This window comes from Petromyzon marinus, chromosome 64 (assembly GCF_048934315.1).
Source record: "Petromyzon marinus isolate PM22_M1 ecotype Great Lakes invasive population chromosome 64, UKy_Petmar_22M1.pri1.0, whole genome shotgun sequence".
Lineage (NCBI taxonomy): Eukaryota > Metazoa > Chordata > Hyperoartia > Petromyzontiformes > Petromyzontidae > Petromyzon > Petromyzon marinus.
Window position 1 is genome coordinate 5,580,467 of NC_133730.1, and position 12,457 is coordinate 5,592,923.

Here is a 12,457-nt window from a genome sequence, read left to right on the forward strand (position 1 = left end):
TTGTTTGCGGTGTGGTTTTTGCAACGCCGCCGATAGAGGGAGGGAGGGAGGGCGAGAGAGAGAGAGAGAGAGAGCGCGTCTGCCGCAGAGATGGAGCGGTTGGTTAGATCGGCTGAGCGACGCGGGATCCGCGAGAGACGGCGGCTCGGCGAGGTCTTCATCCAGCAGTGGATCGATGGTCATAGCCGACAACGACGACGATGACGACGATGCTTAGGCGAGTGTTGATGCGTGCTCCGAGATTAGCGCCACTCGTCAACGGCGGTCGTCGTGGGCTGGCGAGTTCGATTCCACGGCCTGGACTCGAACTCGGCGTTGCCGGCATTCCACCCGCCAAAATCTCGCGTCGATGGTTTGACTGTACTTCACCGTTCTGGTCCGTGCGAGTTGATGAACGTTGGGGCTGGGGCTGAGAGGAAGGGCATTCGGGAGCGGCTTGGACGCCGCTCGCCACCGGCGATAGCCACGGCCTGGGCTCGAACTCGGCTTTTGCCGGCTTCAACTCGCCATCCGTCGCACCTGGGGCGAGGGATGGCGGCTGCGTCTGCGGTGACGGGGAAACGTGCCTCCACCGCCCCCACCGCCCCCACCACGTCTCCCGCTCCGCGCGTGCCGCTGATGAGTCCGTGAAAGTCGAAACGGTTTTGTGGTTTTGTAGTTTTTTACACCTCGATTTCTCAAAATGCTGCGGGGGACCCGGGTTCGATTCAAGACCTTGGGCGCCTTTCTGCGTGGAGTCTTCCTCCGGGGCTCTCCGGTTTCCTCCCGTAGCTAATAAAACAAAACAAAAAACAACGCAACTGGTTCATAATAAAGGGTTTTGTGCTAGATCGCGTTATTTCGTATTTGCCAAACAGTTCCAGTTGCATTGCAAATCCCCCACGTGATCACGCGGTGGCAGCAGCAGCGGCAGCGGCGGCAGTGGGCAGCGATCATCGCCCGGCCTGCCCCGCTCGCACGCCAACGCACAGGGGACGGCTGCCAATGGGGGCGCCCCCTCGGCCACGCCACGCTTACTGCAGAAGACTCGGCCCAGGCCCCTTCAGAATATGAGTCTCGAGACTCGTTGTGAGGTTTATCCTGAACTTTTAAACAAGCGAAGCTTTTTTTTTTTTTAGAAGCGACCCGTTACGCTCTTTTCGGACGGATTATTTTTGAAATTCTTAGAAAAGCTTACACGTTAATTCGTCTAGTATATATATATTTTTGCTGTGTGTATGTATGTATATATATATTTTTTTAAAAACACGAATCTTTATTTCCCGAGTGAGTTCACGGGTATGGTCGAGGTTTGGAGCACGCGTATCACGCAGCCGAAACGCCGTTGTGGAATGCGCGTCAAGGACCGCGTGCGCTGGTAAAGACTCGCGTAGGAACCCAGACCCGTCCAAATTGATGAAAACGATAATTGGCTCGCGTGGTGAACTCGCAAATGAGAGTGGGCTGGGGTGGGGGTAGTCAGCTGAGCGAGCATCCAGGGTAAGTGAATCCCGCAACCTGGCGGGGTGGGTGACGTGGGGGGGGGGGGTGCAGCCACACGAGGAAAGTCCCGGACACCCATCGTCATCATCGTCATCATCATCATCGTCATCGTCGTCATCGTCGTCGTCATCGTCGCTCAGAGACGCGTGACCTCGGCGCGCACGCAGCGGGCCAGGCTCGGGCGACACAAGAAGCCCTCCGCCAAAACGATTAACACCATTTTTTTTTTACATTTTTAAACGTATATATATTGCGGAAATGCGCGAGGGCCCGGCGCATCACGCATTGACCGCACGTGCGCGCACACACCGCGAATATGAACCAAACCCCGTGATGAAAAGCGGGGGGGGGGGGGGGGTATAGAGAGATGCGGAACGGGCTCGCTGCCGCAAACCATACGGCGGGAAGGGGTCCCACCGAAAGGGGGAATAAACTATTGAAACTATTTTTATGTTACCGGGTGAAGGCCCCCACTGTGTAGCTTTATTTGTCAGAAGCGACCCCGCTTTCACCCTCGACGAAGTGGCTTCTTCATCATCGCGTGGAAGTTCATGGCAGTGGCCAAATACTGTGAACGCGTGAAGGTCGATGCTTAACGTGGAGGGGAAAAACCCGAGGACCCGGAGAAAAATCCACACGACCACGGGGAGAGAGAGAAAGAGAGACACGGAAAACTCCAAATATGCGACGTGCGTCAGGGTCGAGATTGAACCCACGACCTCCTGTATACCAGGCGAGGTAGTTAACATCTCCTAGCCACCGTGGTGATGATGAGAGAGAGAGACACCCAAACTCCAAATATACAACAGGCGTCAGGGTCGGGATTGAACCCACGATCTCTTTGAACCCACGACCTACCGGGCGAGGTAGTCAACATCTCCTAGCCACCTTGGAGTCCCCACGTGTTCCCGTTGGAACACACGGGCCAAGGAGGTACCGCGTGCAATCGGTGACAGCCGGTGATCTATTCGTAAAATACGCCGATGCAAGGATCGCGGAGATTCCAGCTCAGCGCTCTGACCTCTGACCTCTAACCCACAGCACCAGCTGGCTTGTTGGCAGCCCATTATAATGTTTTGGCTTTCGCACGGACACATTTCCGCGAATCGTCGGTTGGCTTTTTTAGGCGCATCAAACTTTGGGATTTGCGAAAGTAGGTCACAAATATATATAGAGCGAGAGATATACAGGGTGGGCCAAAAGTCAGGGCACACGTAGGGTGACTTTATTTATATTAACGCTGGCGTGAGAACATTTTGGTGTATTGTGCTTGAAGTTGATATGTTATTTATGATCGTGATTCATATCTTTATTTATTCCTCCTTTTCAGATGACATTGTATTTTTTTGTTGCTCAAGAAGCCAGCTGTAGTTAGTAATCTTAAGAAGAAAGTCCAAACAGATTTGACGCATCACGCATTCATGTTAACAATGCAAGTCGGTTTGCACATTTGTTAAAATGTATTGAATTACCACAATGTGATTTCTTAGAATAAATAGAATAACCCTGTGTCCTGACCCTTGGGCCACCCTGGATATAACGGAGATAAAGATCGCCCGTGTAGCAACAAACTGTTAGGGCAAGTGCTGTTCGAGAGCACCTATGAAGGCCGGCACGGCACACGAGGGAGTGGGTGGCCAGCACCACGCCCAGCCGCCTTTGTTTCCCCAGTGGCGATGTTTACACACCGCACCAGGTACTCATTTGAGGCTCAGTCGACCTAGGGGAGGCCCAGGACCAGTTCGGATAATAGTCACCGGTGTTGGCCGTGAGCGGGAATCGAACCCGGGTAGCCGGATTTCGAAGCGTGGCGTAGCGCTAACCGCTACACTACCGCTCTCTCCCCCCTCGCACGCACACCACACACACACCACACATACACCACACAGAACACACAACACAAACCACACACAAACCACACACACAGCACACACACACACCACACACACCACACACACCACACACACACACCACACACACACACACCACACACACCACACACACACATCACACACACACCACACACCACACACACCACACACACACACACCACACACACCACACACACACCACACACACCACACACACACACCACACACACCACACACCACACACACACCACACACACCACACACACACACATCACACACACACACCACACACACCACACACACACCCCACACACCACACACACACCACACACACCACACACACCACACACACACCACACACACACCACACACACCACACACACACACCACACACACACACACACCACACACACACATCACACACACACCACACACACATCACACACACACACCACACACACCACACACACATCACACACACACACCACACACACACTTTCTTTTCCCTTACTAACTTTCCACAAACGTCCAGCGACCATCGTCGCAGGCGTCGGGAGCTTTAAACCGGCCATACTTCACCCCCCCCCTCCCCGCCTTGGCGCCCGGCTATGGAAATCTCTCCCCCCCCCCCCCCCTTGTGAGGCTTCCACATCTGCGGCGTGTTGCCTGCCCCGCGCACGCATTCCCCTCCCTTGCCTGCACCCCCCCCCCGCACTGCCCCCCCCCCCACCCACTCACCCCCCCCACACCCCCACCCTCCCCACCCACTCATCCCCCCCACACCCACTCTCCCCCCCCCACCCACTCACCCCTCCCCCACACCCACTCACCCCCCCCCACACCCCCACCCTCCCCACCCACTCATCCCCCCCACACCCACTCACCCCCCCCCACCCACTCACCCCTCCCCCACACCCACTCACCCCCCCACACCCCCACCCTCCCCACCCACTCATCCCCCCCACACCCACTCACCCCCCTACCCACTCACCCCCCCACCCACCCCCCCCACACCCACTCACCCCCCCCCCCGCACTGCCTCCCCCACCCACTCACCCCCCACACCCACCCCCCACACCCACCCCACCCACCCCCCCCACCCACTCACCCCCCACACCCACCCCACCCACCCCCCATACCCACCCCACCCACCCCCCATACCCACTCACCCCCCACACCCACCCACTCACCCCCACCCGGCTTCACCGAACGGACGTGCTAGAGTGATTACGCTAATCGCAGTGAAAGCGTCGGTTTCCAAGTTGGCAAGGAGTCCGCTTCCGACAAACTGCGGCTCGTCTGCGTAACTTTTTTTTCCTTCCCCTCCGCGCCGCGTTTTTTTTTTTTGCCGGGCAGAATCGAAATAGCAGAGGGATGCTACTGGTCGTGGTGGTCGTGGTGGTGGTCGTGGTGGTGGTAGTTGTCGTCGTGGTGGTGGTCGTGGTGGTGGTGGTGGTCGTGGTGGTGGTGGTGGTGGTCGTGGTGGTGGTGGTGGTGGCGGTCGTGGTGGTGGCGGTCGTGGTGGTGGCGGTCGTGGTGGTGGTCGTGGTGGTGGTCGTGGTGGTGGTGGTCGTGGTGGTGGTGGTGGTGGTGGTCGTGGTGGTGGTTGTCGTGGTGGTGGTGGTGGTGGTGGTGGTCGTGGTGGTGGTGGTCGTGGTGGTCGTGGTGGTGGTGGTGGTGCTGGCGGTCGTGGTTGTCGTGGTGGTGGTGGTGGTCGTGGTGGTCGTGGTCGTGGTGGTCGTGGTGGTGGTGGTGCTGGCGGTCGTGGTGGTGGTGGTCGTCGTCGTGGTGGATGATTCTAAATGTCGTGGGAAAAACCGGAAGGGCCCCGGAGAAAAATCCACGTGACCACGGGGAGCGAGAGAGACACCGCGTGCTCCAGATATACCACAGGCGTCAGGGCCGGGATCGAACCCACGACCTCCTGTACACCAGGCGAGGTTATTAATATCTCCTACCCACCGTCATGGTGATGATGAGCGAGCGATAGATAGAGACGCAAACTTCGAATATACAGCAGGCATCAGGGTCGGGATTGAACCCACGATCTCCTGCATACCCGGCGAGGGAGTTGACATCTTCAAGCCACCGTGAAGACCCTTATACCCTGGGGTGGCAGGTGTTTTGCCCTGATTTGAAGGGTACTTGATGGGGGGTGGGGGTCAGGGGTTGAAAGGCACAAGGCACACAAAAAGAACGCGGTTGCCCAGAAGACACACACGCGCGCACACAGAGTTGGAAGAAACGTCTTTAAGAATAACATAAGGCCAAGCAGCAAGAATGTAAATATTTGTGAAACTGCCGGCCACTTTGTTTGAAAACATTTGATGTTATTCCCATTCGCCAAACGATCATTGCGGGCGCGCGCGCGTGTGTGAGCGTGTGTGTGTGTGTGTCTGCGTGTTTGTGCGCTTGTGCGTGCGCGTGCGAGTGAGTCTGAGTGGGGATTAGTGGCGCCGTGGTTGGCGGGCGAACACTCGTCGAGAACTCGAACGGCCCAGAGTTTTGATTTGATTCCCGGCCCCGGCTAAACGTCGCCTGTCCCCGCGTCCTGGCTACGGCTCGGCACAGCCCTGTGGCTCGTGCCGGCGCGAGTCGGTGAACGGGGTCAGGGACCCAGGGAGCTGTTCGGACATCGCTGGCCGCTGACGTTAGCCACGGCCTGGGATCGAACTCGGCTTCACCTCCCCTCAGCAGCGCCGACGTTGAGAACGCTCCCGGCGGGTGTGTGTGCGTGTCTACACGTGGAAGGAAAAACCGGAGGACCTGGAGGAAAAAATCCATGCAACCACGTGGATATTTGTACTCCGGGTCTTCCGGCTGTTTCCCTCCACATTTAGGAACACGCATTGAGATGATGTCGATTTATTTTTGGTGCTACGGATGTCCTAATGATGGGGCAACTTTGTTGAGCTGTCATTTGTGGCCAGGTCGCTTCTGAAAATTAAGTTAATGCCTCGGTGGGCTTTGTCTGGTAGGATGGGGATGGTTTGTCTTGTATTTGTATGCGTTTGCGCGATTTGTTAAACTTTCTTTAACTTTGCAACTACGATCGTATTTTTTGTCCTGTTTGTCGTTGCAACGTTCGTATAGCTCATCGGATTCCTCCAGCAGTTTAAATACATAATTCTGATTCTGCGACACACACGTTTGTAAAACACGCGAGTTACCTGTTGTCACGTGCCTGTTGTCAGGTGCGTGGACTGAAACGAAAATAAACGCGCCCGGTCTAAAATAAGTAAATGAATGAGCAGATAAGCGGCAGAGGCCACACCCACCCTCTTGGGATTCAGGGGCTGGAGGTCTCTCACTGCCGTGGCCCTGCGATCGCACGGTCAAGAACAGCCGCAGCACTGCACCTCCACTCGTTTTTATGTATATATGCATATGTAAGAAAAAGTTACGTAAATATATTTTAAAAAATATATAAAACAGCTTGCGTGAGAATGTCTGCGGCGAGAAAATAATTGATAGTCGCGGGAGTGACTTTCCATAAAGAATCATATTAGGTACGTGTGTAATGTCCATCGCGCGCTTTTAACAATGCCACCTTTGTTTCAGGCCTCCTCGATTTTTGTATTTTTATTTTTCCAGGTTAAGCCCCAAAATGAGCAATGTGGCTCCCTTGTCGGATGCGACGCTGGACCATCACGAATCGTCGCTCAACGAAGTGGGCGACCTTTTAATCATCGTCGTCGTCGCTGCGTGGAAATTTACAGCGGCGGCGAAATAACGCGCGTGACATCGATTGCAAAATGTGGAAGGGCAAACCCGGCAGGACCCGGAGAAAAATCAACTCGACCACGGGAAGAGAGGGAGAGTAGAGGGAGACACAGCAAACTCCAAATATACACCAGCACTGGGAAGACAAAGGCGGCAGGGGAAATCCCGTTAGGCCACACCCTTACACCTCCTTGTGCACCGTACCGGCCTTAAAAGGCGCTCGCTAACAGCACTTGTTTGGGCGTGGGAGGGCGGCTGAGATCTTTGTCCTTATTTATTTGTGTGTATGCCGAGGATTGTCGACGCGAGTGGGGAGCGGTCACGGCAACGGTTCGCGCGTTGCTCCACGAACCCGCCGGTGTGGGTTGGGTTCCCGCTCACGGCCTCCCGACAGCAGTGGCGACGATTACCCGAATCGCTCCTGGGCCCCTCCCCAAGGTCGACTCGGCCTCAAAAGAGTACTCGGTGCGGGGAAGACGGAGGCGGCCTTCGTAGGTGCTGCTCGCTAACAGCACTTGCCCCAACGGTCCGTTAAGGCTATGCGGGGGGGGGAGGGGAGGCGTGATCTTTGTCTTTGTTACGTGCGTGTCCGTGGTTGAAAAAAAGAACCAACCTCCTGTGCGGCGAAGGGCGCGTTCTAATAAAGAACAGACCAGACTTCAGCCAAAATTAAATTCCAACATTCCCGCCGCTACCTGGCCCACCGTGTTAGTCTTGGCACGGGGCAGGGACGGGTGTAAAAAGCCAAGACGCTTCACCGCGGCGATCCGTCCGCCCCCGTGCCCTCCATCCCCCGGATCGCCGCTCACTCGTTGTTTTTGGATTGGCGGCGGGATGTGTGGGATGGGTGGGATGTGTGGGATGGGTGGGATGGGTGGGATGGGTGGGATGGGTGGGATGGGTGGCGCACGAGTGGTGACGCTCGTGCGCTACAGCAAGGGGGGGTGGGGGGGCCTGGGTTCGATCCCCGACCCGGGCGACATTTATCCTGTGTATGAAGCATGTGGCGAGTGAGTGTGTGCGTGACAATTATCTGAACTGGATCCCGGGCCTCCCCTAGATAGACTCAGCCTCAAATGAGTACCTTGTGTGGTGTGTAGTAGACATTGCCACTGGGGAGACAAAGGTGGCCGGGCGTGGTGCTGGCCACCCCACACCCCTCGTGTGCCTTGCCGGCCTTCATAGTGCGCTCGCCAACAGCACTTGCTCCAACGGTCTGTTAAGGCTACACGGGGGATCTTTGTCTTTGTGTTTAAATTTTGGTTTGCGAGCGTGGTTTTGTCGAGGGAGTTGCCAACGTCACAAACGTTGCTGTTGATTCCACCGCTGCCACCACCACCATCTCCTCCTGCTCCCTGCCAGATTCTGAAACTGTTACACAGGCACCAGTTGACTGCCAAATTAAAATAAAAAACTCAGTCTCTTTTTACAGTCTCACCACCACCACCACCGTCTGGCTTTAGGTCTTCTCTGAAACCATTAAAAACTTTACAGTGTGGGAAAAAGTATTTGATCCCCTGCTGATTTTGTACGTTTGCCCACTGACAAAGAAATGATCATTCTATAATTTTAATGGTAGGTTTATTTGAACAGTGAGAGACAGAATAACAAAAAAATCCAGAAAAATGCATGTCAAAAATGTTATAAATTGATTTGCCTTTTAATGAGGGAAATAAGTATTTGACCCCCTCTCAATCAGAAAGATTTTTGGCTCCCAGGTGTCTTTTATACAGGTAACAAGCTGAGAATAGGAGCACACTCTTAAAGGGAGTGCTCCTAATCTCATCTTGTTACCTGTATAAAAGACACCTGTCCACAGGAGCAATCAATCAATCAGATTCCAAACTCTCCACCATGGCCAAGACCAAAGAGCTCTCCAAGGATGTCAGGGACAAGATTGTAGACCTACACAAGGCTGGAATGGGCTACAAGACCATTGCCAAGCAGCTTGGTGAGAAGGTGACAACAGTTGGTGCGATTATTCGCAAATGGAAGAAACACAAAAGAACTGTCAATCTCCCTCGGCCTGGGGCTCCATGCAAGATCTCACCTCGTGGAGTTGCAATGATCATGAGAACGGTGAGGAATCAGCCCAGAATTACAAAGGAGGATCTTGTCCATGATCTCAAGGCAGCTGGGACCATAGTCACCAAGAAAACAATTGGTAACACACTACGCCGTGAAGGACTGAAATCCTGCAGCGCCCGCAAGGTCCCCCTACTCAAGAAAGCACTTATACATGCCCATCTGACGTTTGCCAATGACCATCTGAATGATTCAGAGGATAACTGGGTGAAAGTGTTGTGGTCAGATGGGACCAAAATGGAACTCTTTGGCATCAACTCAACTCGCCGTGTTTGGAGGAGGAGAAATGCTGCCTATGACCCCAAGAACACCATCCCCACTGTCAAACATGGAGGTGGAAACATTATGCTTTGGGGGTGTTTTTCTGCTAAGGGGACAGGACAACTTCACCGCATCAAAGGGACGATAGACGGGGCCATGTACCGTCAAATCTTGGGTGAGAACCTCCTTCCCTCAGCCAGGGCATTGAAAATGGGTCGTGGATGGGTATTACAGCATGACAATGACCCAAAACACACGGCCAAGGCAACAAAGGAGTGGCTCAAGAAGAAGCACATTAAGGTCCTGGAGTGGCCTAGCCAGTCTCCAGACTTTAATCCCATAGAAAATCTGTGGAGGGAGCTGAAGGTTCGAGTTGCCAAACATCAGCCTCGAAACATTAATGACTTGGAGAAGATCTGCAAAGAGGAGTGGGACAAAATCCCTCCTGAGATGTGTGCAAACCTGGTGGCCAACTACAAGAAACGTCTGACCTCTGATTGTCAACAAGGGTTTTGCCACCAAAAGTATTAAGTCGTGTTTTGCAGAGGGGGTCAAATACTTATTTCCCTCATTAAAATGCAAATCAATTTATAACATTTTTGACATGCGTTTTCCTGGATTTTTATTGTTGTTACTCTGTCTCTCGCCATTCAAATAAACCTACCATTAAAATTATAGACTGATAATTTCTTTGTCAGTGGGGAAAACGTACAAAATCAGCAGGGGATCAAATACTTTTTTCCCCTCACTGTAAATATTTTACCAGGTAAGGCCCCCCCCCCCCCTGAGCTGTGTAGCTCTTTTTCAGAAGCGACCTTGGCTATCGCAAAAGATAGCTCAACGAAGTGGCTTATCACGTGGCTTATCATAGCAGTTTGTGTGTGAGTGTGTGAGTGTGTGTGAGTGTGTGTGTGTGTGCCGAGTCTGTGTTCACTCCCGCTGTTCTGCGTGAGGTTTATCTCCGGGTTCTCCGGGGTTTCCTGCGCGCAGCCGAACGCAGGCAAAAACGTCGCGACGTAGCTGCCGTCGTTCAGACGCCCCAACAATGCGACCAAAATACGCACGAGGTCGAAACCTGAATTGGGGTGACTGTGAAGCAACATCGATCCCCCACCTTTGCTCCGGCTGCGAACGCTCGGCAGGACCCCCTCCTGAATAGACACTTGAGACTCGGTTTGGCGCTATCGATTAATCTCACCCCCTGTGCTCCAGGCCCCTTGTCCAACCCGTCCCCCCTTTCCCATTCCTTAAACGCCACCGTCGCCTCTTCCACCGCGCGGCACTTTCGGACGCTCTTCATGCACCCGCCTGGAGCGGTCTTCCTCCCCATGTTAGGAATCCGCTGCGGGGCGATGCACGGAGCAGAGCCACGTGGCGCCATGGTTTGACCGACCGAGATGACCGGCCGATGCACCAGCTGTGCTCCCCGACCGTGCAGACTCCCCCTGCGCTTTAGGCGCCCGGCGCTGCGCTCGTTGTTGTGAGCGTCGCTCCTCGGCCCTCCGTTGTTGCCGGAGGGCGACTGCCTCCAACTGCCCCGTAGCATCGTCCTTCACGAGGCTCCTTCAAGAGCCTCCTCCGCAGAGGCCAATCTTGACACCACTGGTACCGGTCATCGGCAAGTCCAAACAGCTCCACATCCTCTCCCTTACCGCATCAGCTCCCATCTATTCTCCAGCCTGTGCCGCGCCCGTTTAGCTCCCTCTAATCGTGCCAAACAGAAGCTGTTTGGGCATGCGGTGGCTGGGCATGCGGGAATACATGACCCAGCCAGCGCAGCCTTGCGTGCCGGAGGAGCTCACCGATGGGACTGTGTCCAGATCTTTGCGGCCACGCACACGCGGTTTCGGTTGAGCAGGAACACGCTGTGATCTTGACTTACCGAGCATGATTGTTGTCAGGTTATCGCGGGTCTTACCCTCTGACTTTTTTTCCCTCTGCTCTTGCTGATGTAACCTGCGATTCGTGTTTTTCAGGGACCTTATTCGGAAACTTCTCGTCGTTGATCGCAGCAGGAGGCTTGGCAACATGAAGGTACCTTGCACATCACCGCCATCCACATCACCATCATCCCCATCATCGCCATCTGCATCACCGCCATCCACCATCACTGTCATCACCGCCATCCCCATCACCGCCATCCCCATCACCGCCATCCCCATCACCGCCATCCCCATCACCGCCATCCACATCACCGCCATCCACATCACCGCCATCCACATCACCGCCATCCACATCACCGCCATCCCCATCACCACCATCCCCATCACCGCCATCCCCATCACCGCCATCCCCATCACCGCCATCCCCATCACCGCCATCCCCATCACCGCCATCCCCATCACCGCCATCCCCATCACCGCCATCCCCATCACCGCCATCCCCATCACCGCCATCACCGCCATCCCCATCACCGCCATCCCCATCACCGCCATCCCCATCATCGCCATCCCCATCACCGCCATCCCCATCACCGCCATCCCCATCACCGCCATCCCCATCACCGCCATTCCCATCACCGCCATCCCCATCACCGCCATCCCCATCACCGCCATCCCCATCACCGCCATCCCCATCACCGCCATCCCCATCACCGCCATCCACATCACCGCTTTACGACGGAGTTTCCAGGAACCGCAGTGTGTCGTAAAAGTGCGGGGGACTGCCCATGGTTTTGTTTTACTTTATAGTTTTACTTTATAGTTTTACTTTATAGTTGTATTCACAACGTTGTTTTTTTGCCATCGTCCTAGCTTATAACTCCCGACGAGCAATAGTGGGGTCGTGCAAGATTTATATATATTAAAAAAACGCACCTTCGATGAGCACGACTACGTACGGTACGAAAGAAGTTCAGCACGCGCATGCATACACAAATACGCACAAAATCGCCACCAAAGGAAGGAAAAAAAAATAGAAAATTCCACTTATAAGAAGTTTTATCTTTCATCGAGGTTGCCTGAGTTTGCCTGATCTGCAGAGTCGACTAAAGTGTTCGATAGCGGCGGAAACTATAACACGCACAGCATAGCCTC

The 12,457-nt window shown here is 54.4% G+C and overlaps 1 protein-coding gene across 1 annotated transcript in view; it reads left to right on the forward strand.

The window, feature by feature from the left end:
- The window catches only part of LOC116956326 (cAMP-dependent protein kinase catalytic subunit PRKX-like), a 107,096-nt gene that overhangs the window by 53,752 nt on the left and 40,887 nt on the right, over positions 1-12,457 (forward strand). Inside the window, exon 3 of the mRNA XM_076054111.1 lies at positions 11,399-11,456. Within this exon, the coding sequence (XP_075910226.1) occupies positions 11,399-11,456 (58 nt within the window). The remainder of the gene's footprint in view (positions 1-11,398; positions 11,457-12,457) is intronic.